The 18,011-nt window shown below is 38.6% G+C and overlaps 1 protein-coding gene across 3 annotated transcripts in view; it reads right to left on the reverse strand.

The window, feature by feature from the left end:
* The window catches only part of slc23a2 (solute carrier family 23 member 2), a 130,066-nt gene that overhangs the window by 16,702 nt on the left and 95,353 nt on the right, over positions 1–18,011 (reverse strand). For all 3 annotated transcript variants that reach the window (XM_062025610.1, XM_062025612.1, XM_062025611.1), the window contains 6 exons: positions 15,263–15,379; positions 14,270–14,427; positions 6,969–7,057; positions 6,800–6,867; positions 4,605–4,786; positions 4,053–4,173 (listed from right to left, as the gene is read on the reverse strand). In XM_062025610.1, coding sequence (XP_061881594.1) covers positions 4,053–4,173; positions 4,605–4,786; positions 6,800–6,867; positions 6,969–7,057; positions 14,270–14,427; positions 15,263–15,379 — 735 coding nt within the window. The remainder of the gene's footprint in view (positions 1–4,052; positions 4,174–4,604; positions 4,787–6,799; positions 6,868–6,968; positions 7,058–14,269; positions 14,428–15,262; positions 15,380–18,011) is intronic.

Consider the following 18,011-nt stretch of genomic DNA (forward strand, 5'->3'; position numbering starts at 1 on the left):
GACCAATAACAGATGTTTTTCTATATTCCGACACCCTTACTGGAAGTTTCTACCTATTGACAAGAATGAGGACTGGCTTGTAGAAAAAAAACAACATTGTGGTGTTGAATCTTGCTTTAAAAACACCAGATGATCATAGATCAATGTGTTTTTATATCTAATTGCAAAATACAACAGACACACAGTTATTCCCTCAGAATATGAAAAAACATCTGTTTTGGTTTCTGGACTGGTGGTCATTTTTGTTATAAAATTAAAATCAAACCGTTTTGTAAAAATGTATTTATTGCTCTTTAACCCTAAAAAAGAAGAACTTGTTATTTTTTTTTTGTATTTCAAAATGAAAATGAAATCAACATTATCATTTTTTGTTTTTTCAATTCTCATTCATGAAACAAAATATCAATAACCAAAACAGACACTGACCCATTACACAAAGCTAAAAAAGGTATACACTATCTTTTTAGAAGTTATATATTTGATACAACTCTTGTTTTGGAGATTGCCAAATGATGTGTCAAGGGAGACACTTCCAGTCATTATTTTTTGCAATTTTTCCATAATCATGGTTATTTTAAAACCACCATTTCTTAGCGCTTATTCATGTGCACACTTCTCTCTTTCTCCAAATACAATGGTGCCTAAACTTACGAGCAATGTGCTTTCTCTCTCCCCCAAAACAGCACAATTTTAACATTTAACATGCCTTTTAAAAGAAAAACAAACTTTTGAACAATAGTTTTATGAAGTAATGTATTAATGTACACTGGTACTTCAACTTATGAGTACCTTAACTTACGAGATATTTGCTGTGTCTCAGCTTTTTGCTATGCTTTGAGTTGCAGGCATAATTTGAGTAACAAGCATTTTCACCGCCGGTTGAAGTAGTGATTTTCCACAGCCCACAGCTAGAGAATGATACAATCCTGCCCTCCCTCCAACCATCCTAACTGAGAAAGTTAGTGCGAAGGAGAAGAAGTGGATAACCGAATCAGAGAAACAAACCACTAGAAATAGGTCCGATCTGTTGCCTGACCTGGTGAGTCAGCCTCGCGGTGCTGATGGTATGCGTCGCACGGACCACGGCCGGCCTCCACGGCATGCAGCCCCACGGCATGCAGCCCCACGGCATGCAGCCGCAGGAGTCCAAACGACAAGTATTTATCCATGTAGGTGCGGGGAGGCTGCTTATGCTATGTTTGGCGTGTTTCGGTTTGTTCCGTCTCCAGGCTCGGTGGTCGGCTTGCCCACGGTGGACGGGCACAACTTGCTGTCGGCTCTGACCTCACTCGTCACTCAAAAACGCTCGTGGGCAACAAACAAAAATTTCCTTCAACGAGTTCCTATTGTCACACGAAGAAGTAGCCTGTAGGAGACACCTACAAAAGTCTGCTACCCAAGGTAAATGATGAACTACTGTAGTTGTTTGTGGTACATGGTATTGTAATGTGTTTCAAACAATATTTATTATCTTAAAGTTGTTTTTTATTTTTAAAAGGCATGTTTCATGCTAAATTTGTAATGTTTTGGGAGGGCCAAGCACGGATTCAATTGATTTCATTACATTACAATGGGCAGGGCTGATAAGAGATACGATGGTACCTCAACTTTTGAGTAACTTAACTTACAAGTAATTTGAGGTACGAGCTGTCTCTCGGCTTTTTGATATGCTTTAAGCATATCTGGAGTTACTAGCATTTTCACTTTTGGCTGAAATAATATTTGTAACGGGTTGTGCCATTAGAGCAAAAAAAGAGTTCATATAAACTTACACATTGCTCTGCCTGCATCTTTTACACAAGAAACAAACATGACCAACTTTTGGCAGCCTTCCCGGTGGGTCAGCCTCGCTGCAGAGTCTGCATCACACAAGTTGCAGCAAGCCTTCGCACATGCGGCCACAAACAACGAACACATATCCATAGATGTATTGAGAAGCTGTGTTTCAATGTGTTTTGTCTTGTCCTGATTCAACAAACTAGATGGTCAAACATCGCTTGTTGCCTGTCTTGCCAGAAGGAACTTCTCTAGTCCATTGGTGATACTGTTGCCAGATGACAGGAATGAAAAACGCAGCAGCTCTATGAAAACAAGTAGCTTATAATAAGGGGATAAATATGTGGACACGGCAACATTAGACAGAGAATCAGAAATTGTCCATTCCTCTTACTTAAAACTTCTGTAGTTATTTGTAGTAAATGCTATTGTAATAATTTACAAACAGTATTAAAGTTAGTTTTTCTTACTAAAAAGGCCTTTTAAATGTTAAAATTGTGTTTTTTTTTAGGGAGGAGCAAACACGGATTAAATTGATTTGAATTAATTTCAAAGGGGGCAGAGCTGCTTTAGGATACAAGTATTCTGAGTTATACGCTTGGTCGTGAAATGCAATGTGCTCGTAGGTTGAGGTACCACTGTACAGCATTTAAATGATAAATATAAATGGGTTGTACTTGTATAGCGCTTTTCTACCTTCAAGGTACTCAAAGCGCTTTGACAGTATTTCCACATTTACCCATTCACACACACATTCACACACTGACGGCGCTACCAGCAGCCGTCAGAGGCAAAGGGTGAAGTGTCTTGCCCAAGGACACAACGGACGTGACTAGGAAGGTTGAAGGTGGGAATTGAACCCCAGTAACCAGCAACACTCCGATTGCTGGCACAGCCACTCTACCAACTTCGCCACGCCGTCCCATTTACCTTGAAGACCAACCACAAATCAGTTGGTTTCACTTGTTTGTTGAATTTTCACTTCGCTAGTTACAGTGGTAGTTCACCCTCACTCTTTTATGGTGCGGGGAACTCACACGAGAAGTGTCGCTCTGAACGCTGATAGGGATCTGTGTTGTCTCCTTCAAGCTGCTTCTCAGTCGCAACATTAGTAGTTTGTCAAATTTTGTGAAGAATGTTTGCCTTTACAATATTGTCTGCTGGTGTGGGAGCTGGCTGCTGCTTCAGGAGGTGCCGACTGCATGGCTGCCTCACGGGGGGCTGCACTGTCGATCGTGTTTTGTTTCTTTGGTCCGTTGAGTGTCTTCTGCTTTTAAGAATGAATGTTTTGGGGGCAAAACTTGCAGGGTTTGTTCTGGGATTTGCTGCGCCAGCTAACGGCGGGGAGGCTAATAACTTTTTCTTCATCGTGGGGGCACGTACATACTCGTAACTCGAATTATGCTCGCAATTTAACATAAAACCAAGAGACAGCTTGTATCTCAAATTACTCGTAAGTTGAGGTACTGTATACTGAGTTGGAGATACCGATGAAAAAAGGTAAGAGCGTTGCTTTATAATACCATACATTACTGTACAAACTAACACAGAGTATGGTGCTCATTTGTTGCGGTAAAACATCATACCAGATTGAAGATACTGAAGTATTTGAACTAAAATTGCTGTCTGTTCGTACCGTTATGTCCCAATGTTCCAAAGCAGGGGATTGTCTGTTTGCACTGTGTGGTTGCTTTATGCTTATGTGACCAGCAGAGGGCAGAAAAAGACTGGTGTCTTGCACCATTCTGCTGCATGGTGGTACACTTGAGGAAAACCTTTCCAGCAGTCATCCCACTCACATTGTGCTTCGAAGTCTGGTTGTGTCTGATTTTTTATAAAGCATTTTTTCTGTATTTTGGGCCTAAATCAAGAATCTTCAAGAATACAAATGGCTAAATGAATTATAAATATCAATACTACAGTAATATTGGATACTATATGAGACGACAACTTCAAATGTCAGTACAGTATATGTCTAATTTTCTATTATGATGTCTACTATGTTGGCATTAACAAGTAAAGGTGACTGAGCGTTATTTCATGTTTAAAGAGCTTTCATAGTGTTTAAACCCACTTTTAGAAGGTCAGCCGCAGGTTATTTATGCTCTAATAATGAAACTTCTCCATTTACAATGAATAATTCCTACTTCACAGACACTCATTTACCACAGTCACGCCCAGAACCAATCAACAACGATAAACGAGGGACGACTGTATATGGATAATAAAGAAAAGAGGTCAAACCAACATTTATTAGGAGCTAAGACTGCACTTACTGGAAACATTTTGAACACCTGTAGCCTGTAGGTAGTCCAGCCTTTCTTTGCTTTGTAGACAGGCAATGGGAATTGGACATTCCTGGCATACTGGGAGAAGAGAAGCACCAAGAAAATAGTCCTGCAGACACAAACAATGATCCTGAGTTTGAGCGAGTTTTGTTGGCACAAAATATAATAAGAGCTTGAATTCCAAGAGGCAGCTAGATAGAACAGACTAATACAAAACCCTACTTCAATAAATGTGAAAGCTGTGAAATACATGCTCATCATGTGGCTGTGATTGATTGTAAAGTACTGATGACTTGATTTTATCAACAAGCTCATTCCATCTGGTCTAAACATATTCTACTTCCCCCTTGTTATGTATGGAAAAAGACCCCAGGGCTACAAAACAAATCAATTGTCTTAATGGCCTGAGAAAGGGCAAGTTATTGGCAGTTACAAATCCTATCATGTCCGTCTGGCGCAGCGGCCCCTGTGGCTATGACGCAAAGAGACACGATGACACAGCAGCAGATGGAACAAGGCACATTTGAAATGTAAACTTACATTATAGCAATGCCCCAGTGTTTGCCTGCCCTCTCCCCCGCAGCCTGGAAACCGGAGAGACCGATAAGGGCCACAGTAGGGGTGATGGTCAGAGGTCCAATATACTTCAAGAGGAGTCCGGGCAGACCCAGTGCCCCAATACACACCTCCACGAGAGAAGACACAATGATGGCCCCTTGGATCTGAACCGCAAGACAATAAGGGTTGAACACACTTCACATTTTTGAATGAAAAATACCAGAGCAGTCATATTTACAATGCATATTTATTTGGTAGAGTCTTGATACCAATTTCCTTGAGCAGCCACACACAAAGAAGCTGAAGGCTTCCATGCTTTTCTAAGTTTTCATCTGTTAAGTCATGTAAATGACTTCTGGAGCACCAGATATTTCGACAACAGCCATGTTGGCTTGGTTGACCTCGACTGTTTTTCACTTCCAGGAAGAAGTCACGTGACGGAATACAAGCAATTATTGAGGTTTTTAGTTTGTGATGCACACACCAAAAGCGACGATGGCTGTGACGATACACGATATAGAGTTGATGAGAACAAAACGAGATGATATGTCGACCTTTATTAGAAAACTGCAGTGACAATATATGAGTGGACGAACAGACGTTTATTTAAGTGAGTCACAAAACAACGCAGGTGCATTTTGAAATATTTTAGGGCTTTGTCTGCATGAACTAAGCATGAGCGTTTGACTTTTAAGCTTCTTCCAACAAATTGAAACTAAAACTACAAATTATAAAAGTTTAATTTAAATGCATACAATTGAATAAGGCTATTGCTGCTAGAAGTGATGAGCCAGCATATCCAAAGTGCTGTTCCATCGTGTCTTGTGTAAACAAACTCAGATAAATACATTTGCTGGCAGGCACTTTTTAATTCCCAGTCGATGTTAAATGTAAATGGGTTATACTTGTGTAGCGTTTTTCGACCTTCAAGGTACTCAAAGCGCTTTGACACTATTTTCACATTCACCGATTCACACAAACATTCACACACTGATGGCAGGAGCTGCCATGCAAGGCCCTAACCACGACCCATCAGGAGCAAGGGTGAAGTGTCTTGCTCAAGGACACATTGGACGTGACGAGGTTGGTAGAAGTTGGGGATTGAACCAGGAACCCTCAGGTTGCTGGCACGGCCACTCTCCCAACTGCGCCACGCCTTTGGTGTTCATTAATTGACTTGTGCATTTGCTTGAACTAACACTGCAGTGGCTGTTGGACACCAATGAAAGAAGGCAGCCACGGTGCGGTTCCAGTCATGCCTCGGGCACCGACACTTGCGTGTTGCATGTCACAAACTCTTGCAATTTAAGTCAAATAATTCAAAACACTCGTATTTCAAATCAGCCCCGCACAATGTAATGAACTGAAATCAATTTAATGTCACAGTATCAAAATATGATTTGCTCTTTTAGGCTCCAAGTCAGTGACAGCTGCTTGTAAAACCTCAGCTATGTTTGTCCCTTTGTGAGACTCAAAAAGTGGGCGAGGCTTCTGTCCTGTGACTGCGAGATAGCTGCTGTCATAGATGAGAAATATTGTTACGCTTCAATCTCGCCACACGCTTACATCACCATTTGTGTTCCTCTCCACTCAAATGTGAAGCAAACAAATGAGGGAGAAGATATATTTCCAACACCTTTGGTGCTCATAAACAGGTTCTCGGGACAGATATTGCTGTTTGAAAATAGTTTGTCTATTTTGCTTTATAGGGGATCTTTGATAAGAAATACAGAACGAAGAAGAGAAAACCTTTAAAGCATAGAGTTATGTGTCCATATTTGTTTTGATCTTGAGAGGTGCTCCAGGTGTAATTTATTAAAATCCATTTGTTTGAGCCTGATCAAATTTGATGTGACATTTGCCACAGAGAAAACCGTTAATTAGCTTTGCACAAGAAGAAAAGGGTAATGAATATTAGCAAGTAGCAACAGTAGATCAAGCCAAAAAAAGTCACAAGTTTGCCTCAGGAAAACTGTTATGTAGTAGCCCATACTTGGCAGCTGTTCAGCTTTCGTTGAATAAGCGATTATTTAAGAACGTTGAATAAAATTTTCTGCAAGGCATGTCTGGGCTTATATACTCCTGTAATTCCATTTTAATTTCCTGTTTCACTTGGTGTTTCAATGTCAACCATTTCCCCAACTTCAAAGTATTTGTGTTTTCTTGTGTTAGCTCACTTCTCGTATCCTGGGATGCCAGATGTGTTCTGTGTGGAGGATCTCTGTGCTGTTTGTCCCGAGTATATCTGAAGAAGTAACAAACAACAATATGATGACAATTAAAGGTAGTGTCTGCAAGCTTGGTTGTAAACAGAAGACCGATGATCTGGACTGAAACAGGACTTACCTGTGTTGTTACACTTCCATTTGTCCAGTGACAGAATGGCTCTGGCAGGGGCCAGGAAGGCAAAAGCACTGGCCTGGAACAAAGGCAACCTGGAAACCAAAAGCATTCTTCAGGAGAGACAAAATAACAATAATTGACTTGAATACACTATGTGGACAAAATAATTGGGACTGCATCTCCACTTGAAATTGGGAAGGGCATTCAAGAAATGTCCTTGACAAGTGAAAAATATCACAAATGATTAAAGGGGCAGATTTTTTTTAAAACCAAAAGATATAACACCACGGGCAAGCTTAATGGTTTAACAGAACGTGATGAAAATAATCTGGAAATTTGGTGCCTTTAGGCACCCGTGTAAAGTTTCACACAGCCTCTTTAATTCCTGCCAGTTTAGGAACAGAAAATGTGAGCAAAATTACTTTATCAAACATGGGCATAATCGATTTTCCACATTTTACAAAAACTTTTTATAGGGTTGGATGAATCTGAATATTCTAAACTCCTGTTTCCATATCTTCATGGATGTAGCTCAACTTCCCATGGCTGACGTCAATGTCTTTTTTTAGACAGCACCCTTAATGGTTGGAACCAATTAATCCACTCAATTTCGCCTCAATTACATCAAAAAAAGAACGGTCTCTATTGACACTACTTGTGGCTTATGGCATTGACTTGTTTTGATCTAATGTTATGTGTAAGGCATTAGTGCTTTACTTGACCTGCATGTGACTCATAATCATGGGTCTATGTCCTGTAAATTGACTTTTGTTTGAAGCCGATGCGGCCATTTACCACCGCTCCAGGTAGACTCACCTACTCTCGGGAGTTTTTGTTGGAGCTACGTGACCGCTACTCGGAGCCAGCCAATGCTTTCCTTCGCTCTTACAAAATAGCTCTGGAATTACTATGGGGTCAAGAGCGAAAACAATTACGAAGAAAAAAAAGGTTCCAGAGGAGGGATATGCAGCAGGCTGAGGAGGATTGGCAGCCGGCTACTTTTCAACATTAATATCTATCTATGTATTAAACGCTTTAAACAGCCCATACTGCCCCAAAGTACTGTACAAGTTGAAGTGGCAAGGTAGCAAAAATATCAAAATAAATACAGACATTTGAACAACTAAATAGGCAAAATGACAAGTATGACAAAAAAACATTACAAGTCTTTTAAGAATAAAAAGTACAAATAAACATGATATGCTCACCAATCAATTCCACTAAGTTGACAGAATTTATAACAATGTATTAATCAGTTTTCATACACGTCCATATGATTGACAGTGAGCAACCTCTCCCTAGCCACTTTCTATCTATACACATATGTACAGCTACATAAGGTATTGCAAATATTTACAATAAATGTTATTTTAGTTTTGTCTCTGTTTGGTTTTAAGTTCACTAGCAGATCCATTCAGGCAGCAGGTTAGTTGGACTTGATACTGATAACTCAATTTATCATGTCCTCCACTACATTTCTTCAACTTACAGAGATATTTTGGACAATTCTATGTTTACAACCTAATGGGAACAGTTTGGCTAAAGGCCACCTCTGACCTCACAAATGTCCTCTGGATGAATAAACAGACATTACCCACAGTTACACTACAAAAAGGTTGCCAAAAAATAAAGTTGAAAAGGGGGGGGGGGGGGGGGGGACATCTCAAAGTTGCTACAGTTTGGTTATAATACAGGTTACTGATTGTAAATTAAGTATTGTTTTGATTGATTGATTGATTGATTGAGAAGTTTATTAACACCTGAAAGAACTTAACCCATGTAATGCTTTAAAAAGGCAAATGGATGGCACAAAAAGCCAAAAGGCTTGTTTCCATTGTGGTTCATTCATCACATTTGATACATTCAATAATAAAAGATATATAACCTGCAACATGTATATAACAAATTACGTAAAAAATTGATAAATTATGTACATATAGACAGTATACATGTCAGGTGATTTGAAAAACAATATATACAAAAAATGGGGACGGGGTATATACACTATGTACATGACACTATGTACATGTTGACTCCAAGAGTGTGCAAAACAGAATGAAAAAATATATATACACTCTAACCACATATAAACCTGCTTGATGCTTCGGAAAGTTGCTGGGGATCAATTTTGGTTCAGATCAGGTAGCTGTTGAGCTGAGCCAGGATTTTATGGTAGTTTTAAAATTTAGTAGGGAAGTTCGAATTTTAAGGTCTGTTGGTAGTGCATTCCACTGTTTAGTGGCAAAATAGTAGAATGCATTTTTTCCCATGAGAGTCTTGAATTTGGGGGGGACGAATTAAGTGTCTGTTGACATTGTTAGAATGCATTTTTAAAGTGAATTAGAGGTAGAATTGATCCATTAGCTGCATTGCGAGCTACAAAGAATGAGCCAATTTTTATGTTAGAAAGCGAAAAAAAACAAAAAATAACCTTTTGTCTTCTTGCCTCTCATAATGATTGTGAACGATAGGCAACATTCCAAAAAAGTGTAGTTCTACTTCAAGACGGGTAGACAACAATGGATTTCAGCTTTAGTCGCATAGCACAACCCTCATGTTTCTCACGCTGCCTGCCTGGATTCACATAGGATCAGTCTGCACTAAACTTAAGCAAGCACTCACTTAAAGGCCAACTGAAATGAATTTTTTTTATTTAAACGGGGATAGCAGATCCATTCTATGTGTCATACTTGATCATTTCGCGATATTGCCATATTTTTGCTGAAAGGATTTAGTAGAGAACATCAACGATAAAGTTCGCAACTTTTGGTCGCTGATAAAAAAAGCCTTGCCTGTACCGGAAGTAGCGTGACGTCGCAGGTTGAAGGGCTCCTCACATTTCCCCATTGTTTTCAATGCAGCGAGAGCGATTTGGACCGAGAAAGCGACAATTTCCCCATTAATTTGAGCCACGATGAAAGATTCGTGGATGAGGAACGTGAGAGTAAAGGATTAGAGTGCAGTGCAGGAAGTATCTTTTTTCGCTCTGACCGTAACTTAGGTACATTGGATTCCACACTCTCTCCTTTTTCTATTGTGGATCACGGATTTGTATTTTAAACCACCTCGGATACTATATCCTCTTGAAAATGAGAGTCGAGAACGCGAAATGGGCATTCACGGTGCCTTTTATCTCCACGACAATACATCGGTGAAGCACTTTAGCTACGGAGCTAACGTGATAGCATTGTGCTTAAATGCAGATAGAAACAAAAGAAATAAGCCCCTGACTGGAAGGATAGACAGAAGATCAACAATACTACCAAACTCTGGACCTGTAACCACACGGTTAATGCTGTACCACCTGGCGAAGCCTAGCAATGCTGTTGCTAACGACACCATTGAAGCTAACTTAGCTACGGGACCTCGACAGAGCTATGCTAAAAACATTAGCTCTCCACCTACGCCAGCTCTCATCTGCTCATCACGACCCGTGCTCACCTGCGTTCCAGCGATCGACGGCGCGACGAAGGACTTCACCAGATCATCGATGCGGTCGGCGGCCCGGAGACGGAGGAAGTCAAGGTGAGGACAGCGGTGCGGCGGCGGGCGTTGTAGCTTTCGATGACACCCCGGCCACCATCAGAGTCGGCAAGAAACATATATTTCCCCAAAGTTACGTACGTGACATGGACATAGCGACACGCACGTACGGGCAAGCGATCAAATGTTTGGAAGCCAAAGCTGTAGTCACGGTAGCGCGTCTGCTATCCAACTAAGTCCTCCTGGTTGTGTTGCTGCAGCCGCCGCTAATACACCGATCCCATCTACAGCTTTCTTCTTTGCAGTCTCCATTGTTAATTGAACAAATTGCAAAAGATTCACCAACACAGATGTCCAGAATACTGTGGAATTTTGCGATGAAAACAGAGCTGTTTGTATTGGGATACAATGGTGTACCAATACTTCCGCTTCAACCATTGACGTCACGCGCAAACGTCATCATACCTAGACATTTTCAACCGGAAGTTTCCCGGGAAATTTAAAATTGCACTTTATAAGTTAACCCGGCCGTATTGGCATGTGTTGCAATGTTAAGATTTTATCATTGATATATCAACTATCAGACTGCGTGGTCGGTAGTAGTGGGTTTCAGTAGGCCTTTAAAGACTCTTTAGAATGACATGCAGAGGAGCGAGGAAGGGGGAAAGACCCTTATCTAAGATAATAGCCATCACTACCAAGAGCGTTAGGAGTGGAAGAACAGAGTTTGAATTGCATGTAGATCAGGGGTCACCAACCTTTTTGAAACCAAGGGCTACTTCTTGGGTACTGATTAATGCGAAGGGCTACCAGTTAGATACACACTTAAATAAATTGCCAGAAGTAGCCAATTTGCTCAATTTACCTTTAACTCTGTTATTAATAATTTATGATATTTATCTTTGTGGAAACACTGATCATCTTAATGATTTCTCACAATAAATATATATAGAAACAGATAAATATCAATATGCAACACTTTATTTTTATATTTTCTCTAAGTGCACATTTTTCAAATTGAACATTTTCAAATGATCACTTCTAAGATAGTCTTGTGAAATCACAATATCCCATTTTAACTAGCTAGCCACTAACATTTTTAACAAATCATGAATTACTTTGCACCATGTTTGTACAAATAATAACTCATGTAAAATACAAAAGTAAACTCTCAAATTTTTAAATCATGTCACACTTTGAACTGGACACCAAATCTGTTTTCTGTTTCTTTGTCAGTTAGTGGAAAGCCTGGCATTGCATGCTGTTAACTAGTGTGTTGTACTCTGGTGTGTAACTTGACACTGCAACTCTGAGTGAGTCTTGCAGATGTGCATCAGTGAGGCGTGTTCTGTGTTTGTTCTTGATGAAGTTCATGTCAGAAAAGGCTGATTCACAAAGATAAGATTTTTCCTCATTGTTTGCGGAACCTTGTTAATCTTTTGGACATATTTTCACAGCAATCTGGCCTTAAGCTTAATTATGATGAATGTAAAATATTAAGGATCGGAAATCTAAAGGGAACGTCCTTTCGAATGGAATGCAAAGTGCCTGTTTTGTGGACAGATGGACCAGTTAACATACTTGGTGTTGTTGTCCCAGAACATCTGGAAGATCTAGGCTCAGTAAATTATGATAATCGACTAAGAAAACTGGACAAAATTATGCAATTATGGAAAGTGAAATCCCTAACCTTGTATGGTAAAATATCTATTGTCAACTCATTAATTATTCCTCATTTGTTTTTGTCATTACCAGCTCCATCACAAAACTTTTTTAAGATTTATGAGCGGAGGGTCTTCGATTTTGTCTGGAACGGCAAACCAGAAAAGATTAAAAGAAAGGTTTTGTACAAAGAGTATGAATTTGGGAGCCTGAAACCTCTCAACCTTGAAGCTATGTGTCTGTCTTTAAAAGCATCAATTGTTCCAAAGATGGATTTAAACACTGAGTGGTACACAAGTGTCCTCTTGGACAAAAAACATGTACTGTATCAAAAGAAATTGTATCCTTTTTTACAAGTGATCCCCTCCCAGAGAGTCTGCTGGGAAACATGGCGAGGAAACAATCCACTCATGGCGGTGTTTTCAATTTTATGTGCCAGAAAAAAGAGACGATATTTTGCAGCAGTTAATATGGATGAACTCTAATATTGTAATAGATGGAAAGCCTTTCTTTTGGAAAAATATGTTTCAAAGAGGAATCATTTTTGTCAATGATATTATCAATGAGAATGGTAAAATTATGAAGTATGATGAATTTAGAGCTATGTATGGTGATGCTTGCTCAAGCTTTTCATTTGATCAACTAACTGGAGTAATTGGGAAAAGATGGAAACAAATAATACATTATGGAACTACTAAATTATTAGTTTGTAAACCTCTAATAAGAAATTCTAGTTGGCAAAAAGGAACGAAATTAAATAGAAAAATATATAATTTTTATTTAATAAATAAATCTTTCAAGGCTGCCCCATACAACACAAATGGAAAATGGGAGGACTTTTTTGACTGCCCGTTGGCATGGGATGCCATATTCAAACTAATCTATAAAACCACTATCGATGTGCAAAATCGTTATTTTCAAATTAAAATTATTTATAACTTCTTACCCACAGGGAAAATGTTAAAATTATGGAATATGACAGAGTCAGATGATTGCCCATTTTGTTGTCAGGAGCCTGAATCCACCCTGCATTTGTTTAGGTATTGTCATATTGTGTCTTTGTTTTGGGTGGAAGTTGAAAAAATGTGTTTAAGGATTGGTTTGTTTATGAAGCTTGATGTGGTTTCTGTTATTTTAGGAGAGTTCATTGAAAATCATGATTTAGTCTATTTAATTATAGTACTCTGTAAAATGTTTATTTTTAAGGCCAAAAACAGATATTCACTTAGTATTACTTTCTTTAAAACATTTATTCAGTATTTTCTAACTTTAGAAAGTTACATTGTTGAAAACGATAATGATGCCAAAAAACATTTTAAAAAAAAGATGGGAAGTCCTCAAAGGCTTATTTTGAAAGTATAATTATGTTTATAGATTATATGCTATCTGTTGTTGTGTTCCCTAATTTGAGTGACCTGGACATAATCTGGACTGTACATAAATGCTTATTTTGAAAATGTAATTTGTTTATAAATTATATGCAATCTGTTGTGTTCCCTAATTTTTTTCTGTGTACATGAATGAAGGTGTGTGTTGCTGAGTCCGACTTGGACATTATCTGGACTGGGCCTGGTTAAAAAAAAACCTTTAAACAAATGTAATTTCATTGACAACCTGGTCTGTTGAAGATAAGGCCCTTTTTTAAAAAATAAAATAAAATAAGATAAATAAATAAAAAACATTTTCTTGGATAAAAAAGAAAGTAAAACAATATAAAAATAATTAAATAAAAAATAGTAATTAATGAAAATGTTAGTGGACCAGCAGCCTATACAATCATGTGTGCTTCAGGGACTGTGTCCCTTGCAGATGTGTTTATGTTGTGGGAACCAGAATATTGGTAGCAGAAAGAAATAACCCCTTTTGTATGAGTGGGTGTGGATGAGTGTGCATGGGGGAGGTTGTTTGGGTTGATGCACTGATTGAAAGTGTATCTTGTGTTTTTTCTATGTAGATTAAATTTAAAAAAATAAATAAATAAAAAAAAAAAAAAAAAAAAAATATATATATATATATATATATATATATATATATATATATATATATATATATATATATATATATATATCTCGTCCTTACGGGCGACCTGGTGCCCGCGGGCACCACGTTGGTGACCCCTGATGTAGATGGATGCTTGAGTATTGTGTGAGTGTGTGTACCTGCAGCCCAGTGTGGTTTGTAAGAGGGTGGTGATCCCCACACAAAAAAAGATGGTTCCTATAAGCTGGCTTGTGGCCCACTGGTCGTAACCGACGCACATGGCTTCAGCGAGGAGGAACGGCACCGCTATGGTTCCGCTAAAACATGTTAAATAGTGCTGGAAAGAACAACAAATTAGTTAAGGCTGTATGTTGAAAATTTTTTTGCACTGCTTCAAACACAATCTAAGCATTTGGACTCATCCATGTGATGTGACTGCCAGTCAATATATGATTGCATTCACAAGTCAAAGCTTAATCCTTTACTTTATATTTAAATTTAATCAGATCTAATACATCCAACATTTAACCTTCACAAAGCAAAACAGAAATGTATGGTTGTAGACAACTGCACTGAATCCCAATACTTCAATTGTTAATGATACTGTATACACCACACTTTGTGATAGTATGTATTTGTTTATGTAAGCTGACTTTTCTACTGTTGAACCACTGCACACAAAAAGGGGAATATTTGTCAAAACATGCACCTCAACTGTGTTGCCTGTGCAATTATTTCCCCTAAAAAACACATGGCTGTCATCTATCCCCATAAGTAAGGTTGACTTGAAATTTCTCGCACAGTCCAACAAGCACTAAAAATGCCCTACCGTAACTTAACGAGCGAAGCGAAGGGCGAAACCTTCACGCCACAAGTCTACCTGGTTGATCCTGCCAGTAGCATATGCTTGTCTCAAAAATTACGCTATGCAAGTCTAAGTACACACGGGACTGTACAGTGAAACTGCAAATGGCTCATTAAATCCAGTATGGTTCTTGTATACCAAAATTGCGTGCACACATTTAGCAGCAGCATGGGTAGACTTGTTTTTTTTTTTTAATGCCTCACAACATTGAGATGAATGACGATTTCAAAGAAACACATACTCCCAAAAAACAAATACCGGTAGTACAAAGCAAAAACATACCGGTAAGTAAAGATTGTGTATTTACCTGTAGCCCAAGAAACACACACAGGTACCAAGGCGGAGTGTCCTCTATAATATAGATCATGTCCATCCTTTTCAGATCTGTACTGTCTGAGCTGTCCAACGTCTCCGACATTGAGCTCTAAACACACAGACACACAAGGGCTGGGTATTGGCAAGGACTTCACCATACAATACAATGCAGTATTGCCATATTGTGATTATGACAATGCGGGCCTGTTGCAATAGTTCTACATAGTTCATAAAAATGCAGTTTAAAATACAAGTTGTATATGTGTACACTAAATGACAGTAATAAATCCTGGACAAATGTGCATGGACAAAGAGTCAAAAAACAATGCACTGGTGTTGAAAAGATCAATTTCCATTTGTTTGCAATTGTACAAAAGTGGATCAAGTTTATTGCCACCTAAAAGTCTAAAAAATGCCCTTTACTTCTTAACTTACCTTGGTCACCACTAACCCAACAGAGCAAAGTATCAGTACATCGACAGTTGTCCTTTAAGTTAATCGGCCCAAAACATGACTTTAGAAAAAAAAGAAGTAATAAATATAAAGACATTCAAAATCAACACTTTTGCAGAAGATTAAAATGCCAAATATATGCTGTATATCCTATTTCAAATACATAGTTTACTCTATTAATCAACTTCTTGAAAGTGACCAGAGTGCTTAAAAATAGAACGGGAAAGTTTGTATACTCCACATGTGCTTCACATTGCCAGAAAAGAAAAGTGCACTGTCACAGTGACAACATGAAAAGTGTGCAGTTTGATGCAGTGCTGTGGTTTAACAGATAATTATTTTTACTGTAAAAAGTATGAAATTATTTTTGAATAACCAAAGACTTGTCTTATGAAGGAAATGCCTGGGTAAATAATATCTATTTCTCTATGACGTAAGCCCATATTTTATTAAGTGAGAGTCTTAAAATAGGTTGCATTTTCAGTTTTTGGTGACAATGTTCATTCAGATTTTACACATATTGCACATTTGTGGTGTATATAAAATGTAATGGATATGCTTCGGTGTACATTTTGCTAAACAGTAGGGATATAATGATATAAAAATGTGAACAAAATTATCATGTTTTTATTATCACAGTATTGTTGAATGTGCTCAGAAAGTAATTGTGTACACAGTGAATTATGTTGAGTTAGTTTTATTTAAAATATTAAATAAAATAAATAGATACACTTTATTGTCTTGGCAGAAGAAACACATTCTGGCTTCGAGAGTCAAATTTTTTATTTGACTGTTTATCTTCTTTCATTTTTGAGAGAAGAAAAAACAGGTGTTGCACCTACCGCTGTGGACACTGTAATATTGGTCTGAGTATAGATCTATCACTCTGTTCTAAGAGAGCACTTTCTGTATGTTCAATGTTAACAATTGAATAGCTTAGTTATTACTCAGACAGCCATGTGTTTATATAATAATAATAATAATTATTATTAACATAGCTAGCGAGACACCGCTAGCTTGCTTGCTTCTATAAAAGAGCCGTGTCACCAGTCTATAAGTTTATCAAAGTGCAGGTATCAATCACGGTTTTACGATAATTTTAAATAAAATGGTAATATTAAAGTTGATTGGCAACACTAAATTGGCCCTAGTGTGTGAGTGTGAATGTTGTCTGTCTATCTGTGTTGGCCCTGTGATGAGGTGGCGACTTGTCCAGGGTGTACCCCGCCTTCCGCCAGATTGTAGCTGAGATAGGCTCCAGCGCCCCCACGACCCCAAAGGGAATAAGCGGTAGAAAATGGATGGATGGATGGTAATATTAACCGTCGGGGAGTTTTACCGTGGTTATTGTTGTACCCTTCATTGTTACAAACCCTGTTTCCATAAGAGTTGGGAAATTGTGTTAGATGTAAATATAAACGGAATACAATGATTTGCAAATCATTTTCAACCCATATTCAGTTGAATATGCTACAAAGACAACATATTTGATGTTCAAACTGATAAACATTTTTTTTTTGCAAATAATCTTTAACTTTAGAATTTGATGCCAGCAACACGTGACAAAGAAGTTGGGAAAGGTGGCAATAAATACTGATAAAGTTGAGGAATGCTCATCAAACACTTATTTGGAACATCCCATAGGTGAACAGGCATATTGGGAACGGGTGGGTGCCATGATTGGGTGTAAAAGTAGATTCCATGAAATGCTCAGTCATTCACAAACAAGGATGGGGCGAGGGTCACCACTTTGTCAACAAATGCGTGAGCAAATGGTTGAACAGTTTAAGAAAAACCTTTCTCAACCAGCTATTGCAAGGAATTTAGGGATTACACCATCTACGGTCCGTAATATCATCAAAGGGTTCAGAGAATCTAGAGAAATCACTGCACGTAAGCAGCTAAGCCCGTGACCTTCGATCCCTCAGGCTGTACTGCATCAACAAGCGACATCAGTGTGTAAAGGATATCACCACATGGGCTCAGGAACACTTCAGAAACCCACTGTCAGTAACTACAGTTGGTCGCTACATCTGTAAGTGCAAGTTAAAACTCTCCTATGCAAGGCAAAAACTGTTTATCAACAACACCCAGAAACGCCGTCGGCTTCGCTGGGCCTGAGCTCATCTAAGATGGACTGATACAAAGTGGAAAAGTGTTCTGTGGTCTGACGAGTCCACATTTCAAATTGTTTTTGGAAACTGTGGACGTCGTGTCCTCCGGACCAAAGAGGAAAAGAACCATCCGGATTGTTATAGGCGCAAAGTTGAAAAGCCAGCATCTGTGAT

Source organism: Entelurus aequoreus, linkage group LG17, assembly GCF_033978785.1.
Source record: "Entelurus aequoreus isolate RoL-2023_Sb linkage group LG17, RoL_Eaeq_v1.1, whole genome shotgun sequence".
In the NCBI taxonomy this organism is placed as follows: domain Eukaryota; kingdom Metazoa; phylum Chordata; class Actinopteri; order Syngnathiformes; family Syngnathidae; genus Entelurus; species Entelurus aequoreus.